The sequence below is a fragment of the Vulpes lagopus genome, chromosome 7, assembly GCF_018345385.1.
Source record: "Vulpes lagopus strain Blue_001 chromosome 7, ASM1834538v1, whole genome shotgun sequence".
NCBI classification, from domain to species: domain Eukaryota; kingdom Metazoa; phylum Chordata; class Mammalia; order Carnivora; family Canidae; genus Vulpes; species Vulpes lagopus.
In genome coordinates, this window is record NC_054830.1 from 67,246,948 (window position 1) to 67,273,076 (window position 26,129).

The following is a 26,129-nucleotide window of genomic DNA, read 5'->3' on the forward strand; positions in this document are numbered from 1 at the left end:
AAGCAACTGTGTTTCCCCAAACACGCAATGAGTTGCTCTTTCAATGCACGTCAATATTCATCCAGGACTCGGTGTCCCGGATTTCAATGACAGCTGTGCCTGCTCTGACTTAGTCATATGTTGAATCTGTGAATCCTATCTTTGTATACGTACGATTTAGAAGAGGAAGTTACTCAAATATATCTGAAGAGAAATCACTTAGACTCAGAAACTTCTAGGGATGGGGGCAAATGGAATAATTTAGAAAGTGGAGTTCGGACAGGAGTTCTTTGTACGTATTAAACAAACTTAGTGCTGCTTACCTGAACTCCTATACTCCTACAGATTTTAACTCCCACTGCAGACTTCATACTCCTTGATAAAGCACTAAATATTATGGAAGTGTGTGGTTTGGATGCGTATTCAATGAAACGTTGATTACTTTCATATATGAATGTTTGTAAATCTCTCCTACTTAGGGGTTATGATATGAGCTCATCGCTGAAAGTATCACTAGTCATAATGAGTCAGAACGAGTGTCTTTTCCCCTTGTCTTTGAACATTAGGAATCTCAAACTAAAATGAAAACAACAAACTATTAATGCTACAAAGTCTGTTATTAATTTTATTGAGGAAATGATATGTGGACAGTTAGAAAAGAACCCACTAAATACTCTTGCACTATTTAAAATCTGTCAGTCTATTTCATAACACAGTATTGTGGAGATTCCTTGATCCGTTCATGATAAAGGACTTAGGACAAAGGTATTCATCTAAAAAATTCTTTTTATTCTCTGTCAAGAACAGAGAAAATAACTATGAGATAGTTTGTGTGGAATATCTTTATTACTTTTAGTAGTATTAAAATAACAGCATATTTTGAGGGGTTTTGTGCCGATATATTCCATGAACTCTAAGGACTGTGTTTTTATGAAAATGTCTATTCTCAGAGCTGGTGTGTGTAATTAATGGATGTTTATTCTACTAGGCCTGGTGTTCTTGGCTAAGGTTGGTGTTAAGTTCATACTAGCTTATATTTTACCATAAATAGAGTGGACTGGGCAAAAATATTCTTTTAAAATTTTCATTTTACAAGAAATTATAGCAGTAAACAAACAAAGTTGGATTGACAACCTGATCATTTTATTTAAAAGCCAAGATGTTTGGCTTTATTATCCTTATGTCACCCTATTTTGAATTTTTCAAAAGAGAGATAGTGTGCATTTGAATTAATGGCCTTACCTATAAAGTTTGGGAACTATAAATCATTTCTTTCTAGAATATAAATTAGAAGTTGTTTATATAGAGGGGTGGATTTTGGTTTTTTTTTTCTAATGCACCAAATCCTGATGTTAACCATCAAAATCAGTTGTTTTGCTCTCCATGCAATTTAGTAAATTGAATTTTAGTAAATTTTAGCATTTAACCATGTTGTTTTTATGTAACTTAGTGGTTTAGAATAGCGCAAATAAGACTTCTCATAATCCATAAGTGTGAACATTCAGGTGCCATCTTCCCGGACATCCGTTGTATGACCAGGAAGTATTAAAATAATCTGAAGCCAATGTTAAGTCTTTCTGTCTATTATTAGCTGTTTGAAAAGATCTAGACTCTTCTTTATCTGGAGATACCCTAAAGTATTAGTTGGCAATTAAACGTTTAGGTCACATCTGAAGATATCACTCTGCCCAATGTAAGATAGAAAAGGAAAACAAAACAACATAAAACTGTGAAATCAGATTGTTTGTGAGGAAAGCTGTATCTTATTAGCAGTCTTGCCCGTGTGACTCCTGAAACTCTAGCGAACCACAAAATCTCCAGCTACATTTCCCACCTACATACAGATACTACCTTCACTTATCTACACAACACAAACGTGTTCGGTTCTTTGGGAAGGTAACGTAGAGGGAAAAAATAATTAATTCCAAGTGTCATAAAACACAGAACTCTTTTTTACTCTACTACATTTAATCCGAAGACTCTTTAATTGATATCATTCCATCTTGGGTCTTTAAAAACATTTCAAAGAAACCCTCAGTCACTTTGCAAATCACATATTTTCCTGTCTTTCTTCCTGATTTCAAATACGCCAGCCTCAGTTTCATAATACACTGGCCAGAAACCATATCACTGTGGACATTCTTGCTGCGGCAACAGGTGTCTGTCAGTTTCTTAAGTTCCTTTCCTTTCCCTGAGGTGGTGTTATTTCCGGTACATTCCAAAGGCTCTGAAAAAAAACTTTCACAGTCTCTTGCCAAGCCCAGTCATGCCTCCAACCTCAACGTTCTTGAGAACCCATTGTCTTCAGCCTTTGATTATATAGGCAAATCGTGCGAGTCCCTCTGTAATTCCGGTTTTTAGGACCTAAAATACTTACTAAAATTTTTGCAAAACTGAAACTGAAAATAGAAATGATTTTGGTTCAGAAGCAAACACTGTGGACATCTGGGAGTAGGGTTGATTATATTCCCGGCAACCCCAACGTGAAAAGGTTTTCATCATCCGTTTAGACCACCCTGAAGTTTGACACACACATAAACAGCCCGGACCTTGATAACTTGCAGTCTACCTGCTGACGTTTCCCTCCAAGCCAGAGCTCCGCATGCACATTGTGCAGCTCAACTTTGTATTGCGGAACTTAAGCGGGGGAGGGATACCGGTAGAAATGAGCCCATCAATCAGATGCTTATTTATACAGTTTTCTCCCTCTCCGTACGTTGCACCCCTACTTCACCAAGTAAAACTCAGGCCCCCGGAATACAAAGCAGTCGTGATCAGAGCACTCACACGCACACACACACATGCACTTAGAACTGTGACAAGGCAACATGAAGACAAGATTCCTGAAACAAACCTTTTGGAAGTTTCTCAGTCCCGCTGAAGGCAACCAAAGTAAGGATATGTACCAGTGGAATGTTGACCAGCTCTCTCATGATTAATCCAGGCTCAGGCAGGAGAAAGTTCCTTCTGGACAATGCAAGGAAAATGCGCCCACAGTTTACATTTTAAAGCATACTTTGATACAAAAGGGTTGTCTGCTAATGACTGTTTGTGTCAGCAGCTCCACAGGCTCTAAGTATAATCAGGAATTCTCCGACTTGGCTGTAGTGATGGACACGGCCAGCTGGTGAGTATCCACTTAGGCCAGTAATGCAAGTGTAGTGCTGGAGGAACAAGGGAAAGAAAATCCCTTTAGAATCCCTTTTAAGACAGTGGCAGAAGGACAATACCAGATGCCTTTGCAACCATCACCGTGTTCCCTGAGGTGTAGGCTTCCTGATCTGATTCAGTTCCCCACCTCTCCGCCCTCCTGCCAGAACCTGGGTCTATCTAATCGGGCTCCTCCCCATGTCTCACCCCACCGCCTACTTCCAGCCCGCTCCCCATTCCTACACATGGTACCAACTCCTTATTCCTGGATTTCTTCCCCTCCATTGATGCCGACTCATCTAAGGCGATCCCAGGCTCCTTTCCAGACATTCACCTTCTCGGCACGATGGCGATAGCATCCTGTCTGTCCTCGCCTAGGGCTTGCTATCCTCTAACCTCTCAGATGAACCCTCCTGCTCAAGAGCCTCCCGTGGCTCTTCACCACATAAAAACCTACTCAGACCTTTCTAATTCGACCAAGGAGGCCTCGCCCGATGCTGCCCATCTCCTTCGCCTCACCTGTTACCGTCCAAGCCTCTATTAGAGACCTGTCGTAAGTTCCCGGGGTGCAGCTCTCTTCCCTCCATGAATTGCTCATGCTGTTCTGCTGCTTGCAATGCTTTCCTCCTCTCTGCACAGTTAACATCTATCTCAGCTTGATCATTAGCTCCTCCTGGGAGCCATCCCAGACTAAAAGTCCCCTATCTTCTTCCCGTATCCCAAGTGGCATTGGATTTGCCTCCTCTGGGCACACACATGTACATAATACGTGCGTGTGTGTGTGTGTGTGTGTGTGTGTGTATCATACACATCTCTATCATTGTTCTTCCTTCACTGTTTTAAGATTTTTTGCCTTGTGTTAATGTCTCCTCATTCATTGGGCTCATGAGTCCATGGAGTTGACAGCTGTGGGCTGTCAGCCCGTCACATTTGCAGCAAGGTCTCCTGAAGGTGTACCTCCACAGCTTCCAAAACATTCCACTGTGCGAATTGCCTTTTCCCACTGAACAATGTCTTAGAGGCTTTACCGTGCTAATACGTACTACACTATCCATTATATCTATTGACAACATGGGCATGAATTATGGATATATGATGGTATATTTACTCCCCAGCAGTGTAGGAGGGGCCCCATTTCCCCACACTCTCATCATCATTTGCCTCTGATTTCCTACATTTGAAGAGAGTAAAACTGGTATTTCATCATTTTAATTTACATTTATTTCACAGAATACTATTGGTAGTGAGAATTTTTCATATTTTTATTGTCCTTCGTTTTCCTCTTCTGTGGCTTTTGTCTATATTCCTCCTAGGTCATTTGTCTTTTTCTTATTAATAGGAGTTTTTAATGTATGCTCGATATAAAAAATTATGTCATTTGTCGGTTATATGTATTGCAAATATTTTCCATGTGAAACACCTCTACTACCTAACCGTAGTGATTGAATGAGAAATGGGCTTATAGCTCATACTGGCCAGTCCAAGGTCTTGTAGTTTACCAGCCCTGTGTAAAATAAGTTCTTCCTTCTTAGATCAGCACCTGTGAAGACCAGGTAAGCTGGGGCTGTTGGAAGCTTTTATGCTCCATTAATAAGAAATAATGTGCAAAGCTACATCTATCTACTGGACTTCTTTGTTATTTAAATGAATAAATTCACCTTTTTGGGGGGGCTTGGCAGATATGAGTTTGAGTCAAACTGTAAGCAAAATAATCCTAAAGTAATAGAAGAGATATAGATTTTTTTAAAATTCTTTATTTATTTATGATAGTCACACAGAGAGAGAGAGAGAGAGGCAGAGACATAGGCAGAAGGAGAAGCAGGCTCCATGCACCGGGAGCCCGACGTGGGAATCGATCCCGGGTCTCCAGGATCGCGCCCTGGGCCAAAGGCAGGCGCTAAACCACTGCACCACCCAGGGATCCCAAGAGATATAGATTTTTAAAAAAGATTTTATTTATGTATTTGACTGAGAGAGAGCACAAGCAGGCAGAGTGGCAGGCAGAAGGAGAGGGAGAAGCAGGCTCCCTGCTGAGCAAGGAGACCGATGTGGGGCTCGATATTGGGACTCTGGAAACGTGACCTGAGCCAAAGGCAGATGCTCAACCTACTGAGCCACCCAAACACCCCGAAGAGATATAGATTCAATTAGGTTTCTGTTGAGAATATCCTGTGAGTGCTGTATATTTCATGGGAAACTTGAATGTTAGTAGGATGAGTGCATATTTCATATGAAATTTAGGAATCAGCAGGATGAACAGTGTGGCTACCTGTCATTTCCATAAATAACACCAAGAAAAGCACAGGATTCTAGAAATTTGGTTGGCTTTGATTTGTGAGCTAAATCACTACCAGCCATCAATGAAGGGAAGTCCAAGGTAAGCCTCCCTCATGGGCCCTTGTTCTTCAGATACCCAGAAAGAGGACTTTTGAGGGAGCACTCTTCATCCTCTTTCCCCTAAAATATAGAACCCAGTAAGAACTGCACCCTCTAGACCAGTTACCCCAGGAAATTATCTCCTACATCAAATTCCACCACGACCTGTGTCTGAAGGCGACCCCAGTACATGCAGTGCTAAGGGGAGACAAAACTCGAGGGAAAATTCAAGCTAGGACTTGAGGGAGAGTGCTGGCATAAAATGAACCAGCTATTGGCTGAGTGAAGCCCATTGCAGCAGTTGCCAAGTGTGGCAGCCAGGGGCTGCCAGCCAGTTATACTCCTTGCAGCAGTTCCTTATAACCCTGATACAAAATGGCCTACAATGCCAGCAGATCTATTCCTTACAATAGTAGGCTCGTTCAGCCACAGAAAGACTGGGTACCACTCTTTCAGGCTTCCTCGGGGCATGAGGAGAGTACGTGGGGCTGATGGCCAGTCTTCCTGTTTACAAAAGACAGTCTATCACCGATGAAGCTTGCCTCACCACCTCTGCTGTCTGCTTCTTCATCTCAAAGGCTGGCCCAAACTCCTGGAAAGGAGGCTCAAAGAGCAAGTAGCATCATTCTGAGACTCATCTTGAACTAGACATCAGCATTCAGGAGCACAGCAGCTGATTAAACCAGCCCCGTTCCTGCCAGAGTCAGCACATCACCACGTTAGCACTTCTGGTCTGCACCAGGCTCTCATACATCTGGTGAAGCTCGGCAAAGAGCCCCTTCTAATGATCACCAAGGGCAATGACCGAATTCCCTGCCTCACTGGTCAGCAGGCAGTGGGTCATGAATGCCACACGGATTACCCTTTCCAGAAAACTCCTGGGGAGTCAAAGAGATAGAGTGGGGTTGTACTTTTAAAAATGAATAGGATCTCCCATTAACTGTCAGGATAGCGATTAGAGGTGCATCAGGAGGGCTACTACACCTTATAAAATTGGAAAGGACTCTTGAAAGAAGATATTTGCTCAGTGAATTAATGAATTATATTGAACACCTACTATATGTGGGGCGTTCAGCAACAGGCAATGGAGCTTAATGTCTGGTGAGGGAATGAATAGTAAACAATTAAAAATAAATAAATTATAATCTGGAGAGATACACTATACTGTAAAATTATATAAAAACTGAGCCCGATGGGGCATCTGGGTGGCTCAGGGGTTGAGTGTCTGCCTTTGGCTCAGGTCATGATCCCAGGGTCCTGGATTGAGTCCCACACTGGGCTCCGTGCAGGGAGCCTGCTTGTCCCTCTGCCTCTGTCTCTGCCTCTCTCTGTGTGTCATTCATGAATACATAAAATCTTAAAAGAAAAACCAGAACTGAACCTGAAAAGAAAATGAGCCTGTCTTAAATGGACAAGCAAGAAATGCTTCCCTGAGAAAGTGCCACTGAGGCTCGGCCCTGCAGAATGACTAAAAGTCAGACAGCCAAACTCGAGAGGTATGGGGATGACTGTAACAAGCTGTGGGAGAAGAATGTGCAAATGGCCAGGGGTACGACGGTCACAGTGCTGTGATAGAAATGAAAAAAGTCAGTTTGTTGGGAGTGCAGGAAGTGAGGGCAAAAGCTTCAGAGGCAGATAGGAGACATCACTCAGGGTCTTGCATGTCTCCCTAAGAGCTTCATCCCAAGAGTGGTACAAAATGCTGTGGGAATGTGGATTGCAGTGAAAGCTACAGAAATGAAGCAGATGTGCTAGGGTGGGGAGGCGTGTGGAAGGAGAGGAAGCCCTAGAGCTGAGCCATGGGACATTCCAACCTTTCAAAGTAAATGCAAGATAAAGAGTAAGAAAGGAGATTAACATAAAACAGCTAGCTAGGTAGAAAGATATATACTAACAAAGTAGAGTGTCACAGAAGAGAAGGAAAGGGAAGAGAGCGTTTGCAGAAGGAGAGCATGGACTATGTGGAGTGCTGCCGAGTGGTTCAATAAGAAGGAACTGAAAGGTTTCTATTGAACTTAGCAACATAGAAGTGGTTTATGCTCTTGGGGAAGGACAGTCCCAGGTGTGAGTAGGATTCTCTCAAGAAGGGTGACCATGAAGGGAGGAGAAAGCTAAGCAGCAGCTGGAGGGAGAGGTTGGACAGAGACAGAATTTATTCTTTTTTTTTTTTTTTCTTTTTTAGTTGACTCTGCACCCAACACGGGGCCTGAACTCTCAACCTTTAGATCAAGGGTTACATGCTCTACTGACTCAACCAGCCAGGCGCTTCTGGAACTTATTCTTTATTTATTTTGAAGATATCCTGTGTAGGATCCTGTAGAGAGAAAGAGATTAAAGACACAGTAAAAGGAGAGATAATAGATAGTTCAAGGTCTCCAAGAAGGTGGAAGGCTCTGGAGTCCTGAGCTTCAGATCTTGTAATAGAAGATGGTGATGAAAGGATAAGTAGACACATTTGTAGGTGAGAATGGCAAAGAGTTTACTGAGCCCTCATCTGATTGACTTCTATCTCTGTGATGCGGCACGTGAGGTTGAAGAAGATTTAAAACAGTTATTCTGGAAAATAAGAGAGCACACAGTTGAGGTTGTCACTATAAAGTTATGCTGATATCATATATCCTGGGGTGATTTTTTTTTTCTCCAGCACTTCTCAGCTTCGCATATGGCAGATGTTGAATGGTTAGGTTTATTTTGGGGGCTGGGGGGAGGAAAGGGTATTTATTAGTGATATGTCAGTCCAGGGGAGCAGCATTCCAGAAGAGAGAAGGAAATGTGATGCTAGGGAGCAAGTGGATGTATTGAGAATAGACACAGTCAATAAACAGGTGATAACACCGACAGCACAGAGAAGGTAGGAGTGTGGACAAGGGAAGAAGCAATAACTGGAAAGGGAGAAATTCAGTGATGTGAGTAGCTTTAAGCCAATTCAGGGCTTCATCTTGGGAACACAGCCCATGCCCTGGACCCATTTTGCAGTTAAGTTCAGTTCTCAGAGTGGAGAGCAGCTCTGAGGCCACTAGTACTGCACATGAGGGAAAATAAGGTAGGTGGATACAGAGGAAAGGGCAGATCAAATATGGAAAGAATAAAGTGAAAATGAATACCAGATTTCCAACTTGAAAAATTGAGTGGAGTCGGGCTGCTGGAGTGTGGAGACCTGGAGAACCCATTGGCGGGCGGGCGAGCGAGGAGATGGGGATGGGTGGCAGAAAATTGTGAGTGAATGTAGGCGGTGGGATATTTAATTATATGCTAGCAGGAACTTCCAAAAGGAAAAATTGTCTGCTAAAATGGTCAATGTCTATCCTTTAAAATTTATGAATTTATGTCTTGGGCTGTTTTCTGGGTCTCCAAGTGAAATAGACGGCCTACTCAAATAGAATAGAGGGAGCTCTACAAAGGTGTACGGTGTTGGGAAACCGCAAGAATTAGCGTGGAGATGGTCAAGCACTAACAAGTGCTCTTTGCCATCTCTAGGCCTGAGGGTCGAAAGGGGGCAAAAGCCACTTACAGGAACCTAGAGACAGCGGTGAATGTGTTGAAGGAGAGCTTCCTGTTTGGAACCGAGACCTTTGGTTTAGGGATCTGGCCAGCTCATGGAGTGCTTTTGATTTCTGGCAGATTCTCACCAGTAGGAAACCAGAGGGCCAGAAAGCCCATTGGTAGAGTTCATAGAAGTCGGTTTCCAAAGGCACAGAGCAGGGGACAAGTAGATCTGGAGGACGAATGGAAGGCTACCCCAACTGGTCTCTTTAGAGGGTTCCAACTTTTCCCAGAGCACAAGTCAGACACAGAAGGGGAGCAGGCCAGGACTCCCATTTGTCTGCAACAATTACCTTTTCAGTCAGCATATCCCACCTTAACCCACCTCTCTTCTTGCTCCCAGAGACTGACCATGCTGCTTCTCTGTCATATCACCCCGGGCCCCTCTGAAATTCATCTTTGGTACCGTGTGTGTGTGTGTGTGTTTCGGGGGCTTTTCAAGTATGGGTCTGTCTGTCAGGATTTTTCGCACTACGGGGCAAAGCTATTCTCTGAGACCTCTAACCTGGTGATCACCATTATGATCTCGGCATCTCTTCCTGGTTCATCCAGGTGCACCCTCAATCTGAAAACCCAATGGAAAACTCAGATGTGGCTACAGCTCAAGGACCCCGAAGTTCACACATGTGGCTTAAATAGCACAGAGGGGAGAAGCCCTCCACCCGCCTCCTGGGGGGGCCGGGTTCATCAGCCGTGTGCTAGAGAAAGCTTGTAGGCTTCGCCCACCTTGCCTCTATCTGCTGCCATGGGCTGATCAGAACCTTAATGCTGCTGCCAGGGAGACTTTTTTTTTACTTTTAAAAATTCCTCACCACACCCCTATTAGGATGGCCAGAATCTATGACGCTGGTGAGGATGTGAAGCAGTAGGAACTCTCCCCCATTGCTGGTGGCAATGCCAAGGATTCAGCCGTTTTGGAAGACAGCCTGGCATCTCCTACAAAGCTAAGCGTCCCCCTACCATATGATCCAGCAATCGTGCTTCTTGGTATTTACCCAAAGGAGTTGAAAACATGTTCACACAAAAACCTGTACACCCGTTTATAGCAGCTTTATTTGTAATCGCCATAACTTAGAAGCAACCAAGCTGTTCTTCAGTAGGTGAGTGGATAAATAAACTGTGGCCCATGCAGGCAACGGGCTGTTATTCAGCACTAAAAAGAAATGAGCTGTCACGCCATGAAAAGACGTGGAGAAATCTCAATGCATATCACTGAGTGAAAGAAGCCAACCTGAAAAGTCTGCATACCCTGTGATTCCAACTATCTGGCATTCTAGAAAAGGCAAAACTATGGAGACAGTAATAAGATCGACGCTTTCTGGGGACAGTAGGAGGGGAGGGAAAGAGCTGAATGGGCAGAGTACAGATGATTTTTAGGGCAGTAAAAATATTCTTGATGTATAATAATGATGGATATGTGTCTTTACACATTTGTTCAAACACACGGAGAATACCACACCCAGAGTATTCCCATAGTTCCTAAGGGAAGCTGTGGACCTTTGGGTGGTTGTGATGGGTCAATACAAGTTCATCTTTGCCAAAAAACTTACTACCCTGGTGAGAGATGTTGATAATGGATGGGGCAGGTGAGCACACGTCGGGACAGGGAGACTATGGGAAACCTCTGTACCTCCTTCTCAATATTGTTGTGAACTCGAAACTACCCTAAAAAATAAAGGCTTAAAAAAAGAATTTGTAGCGTACGTAGCGCACTAGCAGAATTGTAGCCCGTCAGTCCACGAGGCATGATTATTGCGAACTGAAAAAGAAAAGAACGTATGTAAAGACTCAAGTGGACAATGATATTATTCCATTCGTGTTTTGACTGAAGTTTTTATATATAAAGAATTATGGCAACTGCAGATGTCATTTTTTGACCACATAAAACATCTTTATAAGGAAGGCCTTATCCTCTACAGCGAAGAGGTGTTTTAATTTTTGGTTTTGTTCTTTAATCTCAGTATTTGACATAAAGACTCCTAACTCTGGGAAACGAACTAGGGGTGGTGGAAGGGGAGGAGGGCGAGGGGTGGGGGTGAATGGGTGATGGGCACTGAGGGGGGCACTTGACGGGATGAGCACTGGGTGTTATTCTGTATGTTGGTAAATTGAACACCAATAAAAAATTAATTTATTATAAAAAAAATCTCAGTATTTGAACCTCTTCTGATGTGTGTGTGTGAGTCTGGGGAGGAGGCAGGCCCCAGCTCTCTCTGTATAAGCCAAGAGAAGTGAACCCTTACTCTCGTGAGCCCCGATGGCTAGATATGGATAAGTGACCTAAGCTCAGACAATGGGACGCCTTTGCTGGGACTTTGAATTTGGAGTGAGTGACACAAAGAAGGAGGTGGTTAGAATTCGTTCCAGGGATGGTGGCATCAAGTGTTCGGTGGTGGTGGTGCCAAGAGCAGCATGCAGTCATGGCAGTGCCTCAGCAGTATCCAGTGTCTGGCGATGGCAGTGCCAGTGACTGTGCCCAGCATTCAGCAGCGGAGCTGTGTCACCCTGACCAGGCTGTTCCTGTGCTGAGATCTTGGCCTTGGTACTTGCCACCTGACTGCCTTGGTTCCTGCCTGGCTCTCCGGTGTTCCCAAGTATTCCATAAACTACTGAGTATCCTTCCAAAACACTTCTTTTTCCCAAGTTAGGCTTTTCTCTCAAGTTATGTGATACGTGCACACACATGTACACACACACTTACTTGTAGGAAATATGTATATACTTCTAAAATATAAGTAAGTGAATAAATTCATAATATATACATACATATATATATATATCATGGAAAAAGCCTTTGATATGATACAAAACCTGGAAGTCATATGAGGATGACTCCATTTAACTATGTAAAGTTTTAAAATCTGCCTGGGAAAACATATTGCCAAAACTTAAATATCAAAATGAAATAAAAGATAACCCAACTTCCTAATCTGATAGATAACTCAGGATGTATCTCACTTGAATTTTCCTCAATGTGTCGCAGTATTAGCTATTCTTTTTATTTAAAGTTCTTTTTCACTTGGCTTTTCTTGATAGAGTTCTCTCCTGGTTTTCTTGTTATTTTGTTGTTATTGTCTCTTTCACTACCCCTCCCCCACTTCTCTCCCCCATGCAGAATTTAAAATGTTGATTTTTCCCAAGTTAAGTCCTTGGCACACCTCTTTTGGCTATACAATACTTGAAGAGTGGTTTCAAACATTTTACAGCATTAGACAACATCTAAGTATGTATAACTCCTGCACCTGTAGCTCTGAATTAAGTCTCTTTTGGAAATACGTGTGTCTCTAGTCACCTATATGGCTATCTCACAAGCAACTGAAACTCAACAGTTGAGATAGAATCTTAAAGACATTTAATGTTGATCTTATTAATCTTAAAAATATCTAATGTTCAACTACAATTAACCATGAGATCAGAGAGGACAGAAAACCTTCAAACTTTGCTTTCTCTCCCCATCGCTGCAGTTTTAAAGGCCAGTGCTCTCATTGAGCTAAAATGTATCTGGAAACCAACATACCTCCAGATCCTTGGACCTGGCTCCAAGCACCTGTAAATGAAGGTAGCCGTGCGAAAGTTGGAGAATATGAGCTTTTTCTTAATTGGTGAGTTCTATGAAAACAAGTACTTCAGAGTTGTGACTGGCTATCACAGGCTATTACTGACTATATACAACTTGTATATAAATTCAGAACTTTTTCAAGTTGATATGGCTCTAAGTTGACCTGTTACAAGTGACTCTCAACATTCAAGTGCCCCCGGGGGTCAGATAGTATGAGAGAAGAGCTAACCCAACATGGCTAGCTGTATCCTCAGCTATGGTGGTCTCCGTTGTTTGTTTCCTGACCACCCCAGCCCTATATAAAAGAGGGATGTTGTTGTGGGGAGTACTGGGAGACAGCTTAGGGAAGGTATTACAGTTTCAGAGCTGACGAAATTCAAACTTTTTTTCCAAAACTCTCAAGACCTAGAGTCTAAATTTCTACTGGCCAAAGAGTCTGTCTTAATTTAAATGAACCCAAGATCCTAGTACCTGGGGAAATTGGTCCTAAGTACCTATAACATCAGTATGCCCAATGCTAATCTCATCATCTTCCTAAAATCTGGGAGTTCCTTTATCTCTTGTTTCAGTGAATACTGCCATCTTCTACTCAGCTTCTTAAACCATTAAGCTGCAAATCATCCCTGACCCCTTCTTTTTCCTTAACCCTGTATTTATCTGAGGCTTAGCAAGTTTACATTCTTTCTGAATTGTCCTTCCTCAACTGCCCCCACGCCTCACTTTGTAGCTCTCATTAATTTACTGTCTATTTATGACAGCAGCAGGGAATGGGTCCCCCTGCCAATAAGGTCTCTACACTAATGTGTGAGAGAGAGCTCCTTCTATATATAAATGTGGCCACGTCATTCCCCAGCTTGGGATGTTTTATGACTTCCTGCTGCTTTTGGGGTAACCTCCACACTCCCTGGTGTGGCAATCCTTGGTCACCCTCTCCTCTCTCCTTCCTCCTCTTGCCTTCCTCACACTCCTTGTCTGAGGAGTAACTTCTAGTGCCCTGAAATCACTGACACGCTCTTTCTGATCTCCATGCCTCTCCGCATGGTTTCCCTTCTGCTGGAATGTTGCTCCCCTGTTTATTTTCAGCCAATCATGGCTTGTCCTTCAAGATTCCACTTGGTTCTTCCTTCCCTGAGAAGTTCCATTTGGTACCTCTGTCCAGGTTGGATGTCCTCTGTGCTCACTGGGAGCCCACACTCTGTGACCCCCTCTCTTTTAACCCATAGGACACTGTATGGGGGGAATTCTTAACCTGCTCTTGGCTCTGTCTCTCCACAAGAAGTTGAGCCTGTTGACGGGTGAATTTTGGGTCCATTATGCCTGTGATTCCTATACCTAGCAGAATTCCTGATGCATTATAACCGGGTTATAATGGGAATAAATGGAACCATATCCTCCTTTCTCCCTAAGAATTTAAGGCCTTGCTAGTGGTTGCTCTTGATAGCAGGGGTGAAGCATTAGAGAGATTTCCTTGGTTTAGTCTCTTAGGTACCCCCCCTTCCTTTATAGTAGCATGTGGAGTGTTATATCATGCAGAACTGCCTTTTTTAGCTTGGGGAAGTGATGGTTTGGAGGCCCACCAAATGTTGGAGGGAAAGCAGAGCTAGAGCTGTGGAGCGCTGCACACTTGAAGTCTGTGCTTTGGTAGAGAAGAAGGGTCATCTGTGTTACTTACCCAGCTAAATTAGGGGGGAAAGGGCGAGCAGAAATACCAGGCTCATTCTGTGTACAGGAAAAGAGCAGATTTGATTTGGGCCTTCTTTGGCCTTGGCCATTTGGGAACCTGAGGGTGGTGGTAAGCAAATGTCCTTCCTTCCTTGGTTCTTCTTATGATAAAGCTGGTACCTGAGTACCCTGCAAACTTCCCTTCTGTAGCCTCATCTTTTCTGTTTCCTTCTATCACAAACCTCATTCAGAGTTTCCCACGATATTACGAAGAGACCCAGAAGACTGAAAACCATTATGTAAGCTCCTGCCAGGATGACAGATTCATCCTCCTTTCTCACTGCTTGTCTCCTTTCCACTTCTTCATTATAACTGGAGTGTTCCAGATTCCTACCACATATTCCTCAAATATGTTAGATTTGTTTTTAGGACCTTGTGAGATCACCTCCAAAGGAAACATCCCGTCTTAGGAGCTTCATTTCTCGGTTGAGTCCCAGTACTGTTTATATATTCTGACCCTGACTGGGAGATGCACAATTCAGTTCAGTTCAGCAGGTCATGGCTAGGCACCGGGCCAGACACTGGAGTCCAAAGGAAACATCGACAACTGCTTCCAGTAGGCCATGTGGCGGTGTAAGGAGAGAAGCTCTTGGCAGGGTTCAGAGCACTGCAGAAGGGTCAGAGCAAGCCTCGCCAAGGCTGCCCTGACAGTGCTGGAGTGGTAGAGGCAGCCCCCAAGATGGCCCCCAATGGTGGAATCCTCTTTCTTTGAGTGTGGACTGGATTTAAGGACTCTCTTCTAATGACCAAAACACAGCAGAAGCGATGGTATGTCACTTCCGAGATTAGATTCTAAAAAGATTGCCGCTCCTATCAGGGGTTTCAGAACAACAGGACTTGGTGAAGCAGAAGGAGGAACAGAAATGATGTTGAGGTTTGGGGAGAGAATACCCAGATGGACGTGCTGTCATGTATTAAGATGCTGAAGACCGAATTAAAAACTGGTTTAGGGAGGAAAATGTTCTTAATCATGATTTTTGATTTAGATGTTGTGAAGCCAGAGACATTCATGTGACATCCAAATAAAAATGTCTGCTAAGTATTAGGACTGATATAGGTCTGCAGCTCAGAAGTTTGGACTTGAATATAAACTGGGGAGTTTTCAGCACATAGGTGTGTAATCACGAGAAGGCACAGGTTGTCAGGGGTGCGTACAGATGGAGCAAAAGTGAGGGCCCAGGGCCTTGAGCTCTTAGTAATGTCGACTCTAAGAGGCTGTTTTGAAGAAGAGCAAGTTAATAGGGCAGAAGAGAGTGAGAAACAACTGCCCGAGAAGCTGGAAGAGATCCAGGCCTGTGCATTCTTGGGGGAAAGAGAGGAAGTTCATTAAGAAGATGGGAGTGGTCAACCTGGTCAAAGGCTGCCAAGAGGACGAGAGAGTTTAGGAATGGGAAGTGGCCATCTGATCTGGCCGCATGGTGGTTGCTGGTGACCTTGACAGGAGGAATATTTCAAATTTACCAAGTTAATGGCTAATGTGGGGACAAAAACCCAAGACTGCAGACCATATTGCCCGTGACTCATCCTTAGGAGATCGATGCGCCTATTAAATTTCAGTTTGACTTAATTTGATTTGTGGGATCCTCATTTCAGAAATCTGAAGCGTAATGTATTTGAGCTGCTGACACCCTATTTAAAGTAGCTTTGCAAATTGCTTCCCAAAACTAGCCCTCTTTTTGGCCATGTGTTTGAAAGATCAGAAAATGAATGCAGTCAAGCTGCCCTTCACCTTCCCTAGCAATAATTGCTAGTTGCACACATAGATTATGAACATGCTTCTTTATGTTCCTGAATTCAGCCATCTTGACTGAATTCTAGATGCTAGATGCGTCTTCTCGCATCTTCTATAAATAGTGCAGCACACTTAAAGTGACCATGCTAGACGAATAAGGGCTCAGGAAGTGTGTACTCATGTCAACACTGTGTGGAAAGGAATTTTCCAGTTTTGGAAACTATACTACCTCCGGGAAAGAGAATCCTTCATTTAGGCCCTCAGCAGCTCAGCGGCTCAGCAGCGCAAAATAACACTAGGAAAATTACACTGCACACTGAATAAGGATGACGTTGTCAATTTATTCATAGTCTATTTTTGCAGTAATCTCTTTGAGCTATGCCAGGATTAATAAATGTGGTTTATGCATAACCATGATGCTCTCAGGAGACTTAATTTAATAAAAAATATAAACCCACAGATAAGTCTTATTTTTGTAATGTTCTGGTAATCATAGGATTAGGGTAGGCAAACCAACAGTGCCTCTGGCTCTTTCTCAAAGCCTGGGTGTGTGTGGCCTGTGGACCAGAGTTAGGGGTTGCTTTAGGTTAGCCCAGAGCCGAGGCTGGACTGAACTGTGCTGAGCAGGGAAGTCCTAGAGATTTTGAGTTGTGAGTACAGGCCTTTCTGCATTATTGCAAATACATACTCAAGGAGACATAGTCTATCCACATGAGCAAAGTAAGGTTTCTGAGATGCCTCTTTGGCAATAGTCTAATAAGACAGTGGTTGATTAGGAAGTATTTGAGAGCTGCAATAAACTGATGTGATTTTTAGGCAGTCTTTGTTCTCTGACATTTTCTTCTGAAAAAGTCTTTTTCTGATTTTAGCCATTCACTAGAAGAAGAACACAGTCATAAAATACTGAGAATAAAAACAACAGCCAGTCATTTCACAGTCAAGCTCAGACTTAGAAAACCAACAGTATCACCATGTTTGTACATTTTTATCCCAACTTGTTTCATGTTAAATATATAGAAAACGCATGTTAAATAAAATCTGAAGCACACAGCATATGGTTTCATGTTCATTTCTATCAACACTGATAATTACAACCTTGATTTTAATGTACAGACACATTATCTGTGTAACCATGCACCTGTTTTAGTTTCCAATTTCTATTAGGAATAAAATGTCAGGACCTCATCATTCTATTTCATATGATGCTTTAATTATGGATCATTATATCTCATTCAGATCATTATAGAAATGGAATTGCTGAGTCAAAGCATGTGAATATTTATGAGGCCCTTGGTATGTATTTTCAAATTTCCTTCCGGATATTTTTGCCTATGTGCCCTCTGTCACAACATTCTCATTTCTGAACTCTTCATGGTAATTTGATGGGTAAAAAAGATATTTCATGTTATTTTATTGTGAAAGTAACCTCATGCAATATGTGCATTTGCCATTAATACTTCTTCTCTTGTAAATTTTATGAGTTTGTTCCTGGTTTGTTTTCCCCCTAGGATGTTTGTCTGTTTCTTATTTAATTTATAAGATATTTATACATTAAGAACTTTAAGTATTATATACACTGCTAAATTTTCTCCTGTTAATTTAGTTTGTTTCAAGTTTTTTTTTTTAAAGATTTATTTATTTATGATAGACACAGATAGAAAGAGAGAGGCAGAGACACAGGCAGAGGGAGAAGCAGGCTCCATGCCGGGAGCCTGATGCGGGACTTGATCCCGGGACTCCAGGATCACGCCCTGGGCCAAAGGCAGGCGCCGAACCGCTGAGCCACCCAGGGATCCCCTGTTTCAAGGTTTTTAGCTTTTTGATGTCTTCTGTGGTTCTAGACAAATTTTAGAACTGTTTCTTCTGTTTTTGTGAAAAATGCCCTTGGAATTTGATGGAGATTGCACTGAATCTATAGATCACTTTGGGTACTATGGACATTTTAGCAATATCAGTTCTGATGCATGAATATAAATTTTTTTCCACTTATTTGTGTCTTCTTCAATTTGTTTATCAATTGTTTCTGTTTTTTTTTTCTTTTTCTTTCTTTTTTGCAAGGAGAAATTCAGCAATGAATGAGTAATTGTATAACATCTTTGAGTTTGGCCCAATTCTGAGACTCAGTGCATTAGTTTAATCTTTGGGATATTCATGTGGACACAAGTAAAAATCGTATCTTATGGGCTGAAAAACAGCAGGTCTCCCATATGAGAGAATAAGAACATGGGGATTCCAAACAGGGAGAAGATGGATAAATCATGGCTCAAATATAGAAAGGTACATCAGAAAGGCCTGATTTGGGATTTAATCCCAAAATGTCATCAAAAGTAAGGAAGAAGTAGGTTTCGACATAGATGTATTTTAACTTCAAGTAAATAATGCTCAATTGTGCATGAAAATAGGCTCTTTGAGTAGCACCTATGGCTAATGATCAAAGGACATACTTCATCTGTATGTAGGGTGGGGGGATAAAAAAAGGTGGTCCCCCCACACTAGTTCTTTTAGCACTACATTCTCACACAGAGTCGTTATCAGCATTTTGTCATTGAAAATAGCAGACAACAATATATCAAAAATGTATTAAGTGTTGATGACCAAAATACCAATTCATCACATAATGAGAGTCCTATTTGTATCATTCTTCAATTCAAACCCAAAGTGTTATAGACCACCCTTAGTATAATTAGGCACTCAATAAATACATGTTCAACAAATGAACCAGAGACTAAGACTCTAACAACCATGCCAGTTTTGCCTGACATTATAACATGTAATTGTTAAATATGCTGCTTTGCCCCACAGTATTTATCAGTAAAGTCTTTAAAACCAGATAAGACAAATACAACAATGATTATCTCTGTTGTTACAGAATTGTGTATATTTATTATGTCCTTTTCTACTTTCTGAATGTTATTTTAAAAAACCCAACTTGAATATTGTTGTCCATAATTGTTATAGAGACGACCCTCCCAAGAACTTGGAGAAAAAGATAAAATACAGCTGCCATTAGAGTTAAGTTCTGATGCTCATGCCCGATGGATCAGTACATAGTCACAAAACACTATGAAAAGAGGATCAAGTGGCTTCCAGGCTGGAAGGGCTTGGGTATAACATGTTTTAATACATTCCGTATTTAGTGGAAGTATTTTTAATCAGGAAGATAATTACTAAACCATGGAAACATGAATAAGTATCTCCAGAGGTTTATACGAATTGTACCCATCCCTGTAACATCCCAAGGAAACAGTTTTAGCAATCAGGCTTTCGGTTTCTCTTAGAATTATCCTTTGTAAGATAAAATATTAAGAGTTAATTCTGCTTGAATGCTCACTCTGTGCCATCCATTGTTCCAGGTGTTTTCTATCTATTAATTTATTTAATCCTTATTAGAATGCTGTGAGGCAGGCAGTATCACTCATATTTTATAATGAATCTTGTTTTGTAACTTGCCTAAGCTCGCATAGTTACTAAAGAAGCAGAGGCAGGATTTCAAACAATCTAGCACCTGTGCCCTTAGCCATTGCCCCACACACCTCCTGGATGAGCTTTTCTCATTTGTTCATTTATCAAGTATGTGCTGAATGCTTGCAGATGTGCCAGGCACTTGGTCGGCACTGAGAAACTAGTGGGACTCCAAACAAATACAGTTCCTGCTCTCCTAGAGCTTACAGCCTAGAGGCAGACAGCCCCTAAAGCAACAGATAAGTATTTAGGTACATGCTGAGGTAAGTGCTATAAAGAGAAATCAGAGTGCTCTGGAGTGTAGGGACTCTTTCTTAGATGAGAAGACCAAAAAAGGTGTCTCTAAGAAAGTGATAATTAAGCTAAGATGAGATGGATTAGTAAAAGTTAGTGAAGAATGGGAAAAGAATGTACCAGGCTTTGGCAGGAGCATGGCAAAGTGTTTGTAATCCCTTTGACAGGACCTCATAGGGAAATGGACATATCAGGCTCTCAGTGTCATTAAAAATAAATTTCTCTGTGTCCCTTTGTTCTGACTTTATGTTCACTAAACAATCTTATTATGCTTTGGCTTCACACATTCTTTAATAATAATAAGAGAATGCAATGATTGTGCAGACCTGTAGTATTCTTGTCATTATGAGAGTCCTTTCTCCTCGTAAATGACTAAATCCACATTTATATCAGTCTCCAGTACATTGTCTTCTTACCAAATTTGTCAACCTCAGACTCTAAGCTTTCACAGCAGAAGACCAAATCCTCAAGTGGAATGACCTGGACTCTAGGTTGAGTTCCCACACAGCTCCAGTCTGCCTTTGCCTTTGGCAATTCAATGCTAATATCCAATCTTTCTCATTTGAGAGGTTTTATTTATATGCACTATTCAGTAAAAGTAAAAGAGAGATGAATGGTCTAAGAAAAAAATAAAAACAAGGATAGATTTAGCGAGCACACGATCCGTGATGATTCTGATTAGTTTTACTGAAAATAAAGTCCATCTGGGAGAGTCTGAATGAAATCATGTTTTGAATATTTAGGGAATAAAACAGACACCATCTTGTCTTAGCAGTCATGTGCTGAGTGAGTAATGCTGGTATTCTTTTACGAGATTGTTTCACTATAAGACTGTAGTAAATGGTACTAGTAAGTGTTTCCCCACTACAAGCATGGAAACGAGACTTACTCATAATATTTATTTCTTCTCCAGAGTGCCTTTGCAGACCTGAAACATCTGAACTAACAAAAGGCCTCCAACTTATAATATAACACAGCTGCTCTGAGGATTGCGTGCATGCATATGTGTGTGCGCGATGGGAGGGGATTTCCTTGTATTTATTCATTTATGTGCCCTCTGGAGAAGGGGCAAGTTTAGTCCAACTGGAATTCTAAGTGTCTTTTACTGGGCATTTGTTAGATGTAAAAAGTTGGCTCACATCTAAAGCATCTTCCAGGCAGTGTGCAGCTGAGAGCCATAAAACACAAGATTGTATATCGTTTGGGAGCAGTGGCACTAATGGGTGGCACTTTCACAGTGAGTGATTCATTTTCCCACCAGCTCAGAATAGTGCATGTATTATCAAGTACTGGGATTATATAGAAACTATTATCAAAAGCTCTGTTACATAATTATTTGCTGTTAGTAACTATCTACGATTAATAAATTAACCATGCACTAATGCTTTTAATAGAATGTAAACAAAAATGGTTATCAGCTCCAATGATCCAGCTCTTTCTTTATTCTTCACATTTGTCTTCTCAAATTGGTCGAACAAAGCATGAGAGACCTTGAATGTTACCAATTTAGAAACAATCTAGAGGTTCTAAAGAAACTTTTCTTCTAGACTCTCCTGTCTCAAACCTGTTCGTTCTTTTAACCAACTGAATTTGACCCTGGGAATTAGTGATGAGCCCATCTCTATTGGGGAGCTCACAGTCTGGGGGGGGGGCGGGGGATGAGTAAATAAATCAACAATTAAGATAGCATGGATAAGTGCTAGAGAGTCATGTTTAGAGCACTCGAGCGGAGCACTCTAGGCATTTATGGGGAGTCCAGCAATGGGGAGGGCAGTGTGAGAGGACTCCCTAGGGAGGGCGGCATTTGAGCTGAGCAGTTGTCAACCAAGTAGATATGAGGGCAGGGAGAGAAGCAAAGCTCACAGGAAGCAGGCTTTCCAAGAAGTGGGGATATGACAGAAATGTGCTATTTCCCTTCTTGCCTAACTCATTTCTGCCTCCTACCTTTCTGTCAATGCTGAAAGAGAGTAAGGAGACAAGATTCAAAGAAGGAGGTGAAAAAAAATGTAAAAAATAACAATTGCAGATCACATTGCCATCTGTGGGACAAGTTGGCTACTTGACAACAGATGTCTAGCATTTCCCTTCCCAGTAACTAGTGGAATCAGCCAAGAAATGGAGAAACAACTGCATTCATATAAGAAATTAGGGAAGGGTACCATCCAAATGCTAGAATTTCTATTAATTACAGGGCACATGGGACCTGTTTAAAGATGAGTCAGGATTGACCTGCAAATCATTTGCCTTAGTAATTAGAGCCTTCTGAACATTAAGAAGACATTGCCCTAGAAATTAGAGCCTTCCAAAAATTAAGAAGAATTATAAACCTACATTAGTTTATATGGTCCAGTGCTTGAGTTCAAAATAGGTCATCGGATCATAGAAAAATCCTTGCCCCAGAAGGCCGTTGACAGTGGTGCTTACAGACTTTAATGGTGTAGGTGTTGTAGGGGAGTCCAACAGGGTTCAAGAGTAGCTATCCTGAGAGTTCTGAGACACAGAACTAGATGCTAACAATGGCGATGTTGGAAAAGTTTTACCAAGGCCCAGGCCACTAACTGTTCAGAGTGCTAAAATAGGGGTGGGCAGAGGTGGGGAATAGTTCTCCTGTAGGCGACACAACTTATGCATGGGTTGCCATAGCTTAGGCTGCACCAGGAGTGAGATCCAGCCTTTAGGATGAGGTATTTGGTATGTAAGTTTTGAGAGGCATAGGTAAGAAACTCTTCAGAAATGAGATTTATCTGCTAGGACTGCCCACTACGCCAGATCCCTCTGCACTCCGTTTGGGCTACTGGATCAAGGAGCTAGAGATCAACCTTACTTGGGGAAATCCAAGAGGATTTCCAAGCACCAAAACAAGGTGCTTGGACCCTCGTTTTAGGAGATATACCAGCTACTTCTCAAAAGAATGAATAAACAGAAGATACTTCTTTCACTAAAAGTAGGAAAAAAAAAAACCCAGACCTTAAGAAATATCCTTTTAGAAACAAATTACTGCAGAAAAAAAGAGGTGTTTTTTTTGTTTTTTGTTTTTTTTTTTAGTATTATGAGCAACAATTTTGTTATATAAGTAACAAATATTCACAATGTTTAAATTTTGGGTATAGAACTTCATTGTTGACATATTTATTTGTGTGTGGGGGGGGTGCCTGTCTATTTTTACTTTTTCTTTTTTTTCTTTCTTTTCCTTTTTTTCTCTGCTACTCAACACTGAGACTTTCTCCCTTCCTACTCTTTGGGACTTCCTAAGGAGTCAAGGCACTTTCTTACGCTAAAGAGACTCAAGGTTTCAGATTCTTCCCCCTTGCCTCCAAACCCAGTGGGCACATGCACAGGATTGGCCAGTCAGATGCTCCTAACCAAGCATATGAGTCTTGAATGAGTCAAACAAAAACCAAAGGTTACTTAGAATTTATTCACTGTCAGAGTGCATGGCAGCAGCAAAGTCCAGGACAGAAGTGCTGGTGCCAAGATGTCACCAGACCCCAATGACTCCTTGGACCTTGCTTTGATCTAGTGCCTCCTGCATAAATTTCTTTGATTTTTACCCGTTTTTCAAGTTTGATTGTCTAGCCTTCTGGTTGGTTCTGTGAGCTTCATAATATTCTTCCAGTAAGAATATTACTTTCCCCCTGAAATTAGGCAGAAGTGGTATTAATTGGTGGCATCTAATATAACAAATCAGGATTTTTTTAAAGTTTTGCCTGAAAAGAGGTACCTTTGCACTCTCTCATGGGTATTTAGAGTCTTCATAGATATAAAAATGTGAAAACTTCTTGTCATAACCCATGAGGTGTCAGTGCTGGGATCTCCTCAGTGTTGTGTCTTACTGCTTCGTGCTCAGCTACCCTGCATTGTTCATGCCTGTCCTGATTGATGTCTGGCTACCCCCAAACAGAGGTAACCTAGACCACAGGTTACCTGCTTTCCCAACATACTCCTTGGTATCAACCACCTTCTGCATTTTTAGTTGATGCTATATTCCTCTTACCTGATTAAAAACCCTATTTTTTTTTTTTTAGATCATCATGACTTAAATGGTAGGCCCTGTGGTACACTTCTCAGCTCAATCAGGTTAAAAATGTGATCTAATTAATTGTGTGAAACAACAGTTCCAGATTCTCTTTTTGAATATCAGCCAATCGTAACACTTACACATGGGTGTCATAAAAGCTTTAGCAAGAACTTCTCATGGCTCAAAGAGAGATATGCCTGATTTATGATTTCTTGATAGCACTTAACATTTTATTTGGATTTAGAGATAGCTCTAGACACATCAATCAAGCAAGCTGTTTGCAAATCTTTCTTCTCAGCTGTTACTGGTGCCAGATTGTCTAACAAATAGAGGCACAAACAGATGTAATTTGTGACTGGTGGTGACCATTCTCTGTCATGCAACAGGCCAGCTGGTAGCACAATCCACAATACAGTCTATGGCCTAACTCACAGGCGCCTCGTACACAGGAATAATGCTTAAGTATCATACTTATAAAACAATAAAAGCTATTGTAGGAAATTGATTTAAATATTTTCTTGCAAACTTGATAGCTGAACCATAGTATTTTAGGTTGTGTTGTAGATTATAACATTGTATTCAAAAAATCGGATCATGCAAAGTAGAACTTTCCTTACATGATTAAAAAATACATATGTATTGCATGTCAACTATACTTCAATAAAGAATATATATGTGGCTGTGGTAATTGAAAAATAAAACTTTGGCAGAAGAATGAACAGGGTATGTAACTGACAGTCCAGAGACATGATTTTACTAATATGTGGGCAAACAAATAACATATATAAACACACACACACACACATATATACACACACACAAATAGTTGGTATATGATGAAATTATAGCAATTTTATGAATAAAAAGGAAATTTTAAAAATTTGTGCCAATGTATTTTCTTAATTATTTAGAAAAGAAATTTTCACTTCATATCATGTGCACAAGCTAATTTCACATGAACTTAACAAAAAGCCAAACTATGTAATAGCTAGATGAAAATATAGATAAATCTGAATGAGCATGGCAGAAGATTTTCTAAGGATAAAAGCAATCTGAGGAATAAAAAAAAAAAGCAGCAATAAATTTGACTTCACGAAAGTTAAAATATTTTATATTGTAAAAAACATATCATTAAGAAGAAAACACCAAATTATTGAAATTCAAAGTGTCCAATAAATAGTACCTGTCTACTCTGTCCAGCTTCTGAACTTGCTGAAGAAAAAGAGATCACCTTTTTTTAAAAAAGATTATTTATTTATTTATTTAAGAGAGAGAGAGAGACTGAGAAAGAGAGAGAGATCATGGGCAAGGTAGAGGGAGAGGGAGAAACAGGCTCCCTGCTGAGTCGGGAGCCTGACACAGGGCTCAATCTCAGGACTCTGGGATCATGACCAGAGCTGAAGGCAGACACTTAAACCACCTGAGTCACCCAGGTGCTCCTCACCTTTCTTATTATTATGCTAATATTGGAGAATGTTGCTGGACACTTATGGGCTGTGTTACTAGTATAAAGTCCCTGAATTCAGCAGATATACCCATCCACTCACAGACAACATTTGACCAACTCAGTTCTTTACATATGGTGCTTGCCCCTGTCAAACTCACAACATGAAGGAGCAGAACACAATTTGTTCCTCTTGTCTCGCTGGGGGAGAAGTTTGCTCCCAAACTCATTGATAGGATCATGATGCTTCTTCTCTTTTGGCAAGAGTGATAACAAGGTCAGAAAATATCCAGGAGCCTTATGCAAACAGAATTCACACATAGACATCAGGAATGAAGTAGAACCATTCTCTACCTAAGAGAAATTAAGGGTAAATATTTGTCACTGACACTGTAATGGATTACTAACTACAGTGCATAAAGAGCTTATGTCAACTATATAAAATAAGAAAAAAATTACAACAGGTGATTCAACAAAGACAAAAAAAAATCACAGGCTTTTCCCTTTTGGCATGGTTGTGGAAATAAAACCACAAACTCAGATATTTTTGTCATGTGGGTTTGGATCCTGGCTGCCTTACCTTGGGGGAATAATTTAATCTCTGTTTCCTCATCTCTAAAATATTGTAATAATAATTCCTACCTTTTATGGATGTTTTGATAAGGAAATACACCTATCTCATGCTCAAGGATTTAAAATTATTCCTGAAAACTCTGCCATTAAGTGGATGACCATTATTTTTAAAAATCCATTAATTTCAATGGAAATATTCTATTCAACTAGCAGTTCTCTAAGCAGGGAGTACATAAGAGGCACTCATATCTTTCTTTATAGCATTTATATTATGGAA

The 26,129-nt window shown here is 41.2% G+C and overlaps 1 protein-coding gene across 1 annotated transcript in view; it reads right to left on the reverse strand.

Moving 5' to 3' along the window:
* The window catches only part of MUSK (muscle associated receptor tyrosine kinase), a 90,794-nt gene extending 87,679 nt beyond the window's left edge, over window positions 1-3,115 (reverse strand). The window contains exon 1 of the mRNA XM_041762440.1: window positions 2,834-3,115. Within this exon, the coding sequence (XP_041618374.1) occupies window positions 2,834-2,912 (79 nt within the window). The 5' untranslated portion in view covers window positions 2,913-3,115. The remainder of the gene's footprint in view (window positions 1-2,833) is intronic.
* Between the last annotated feature and the right edge of the window lie 23,014 nt (window positions 3,116-26,129).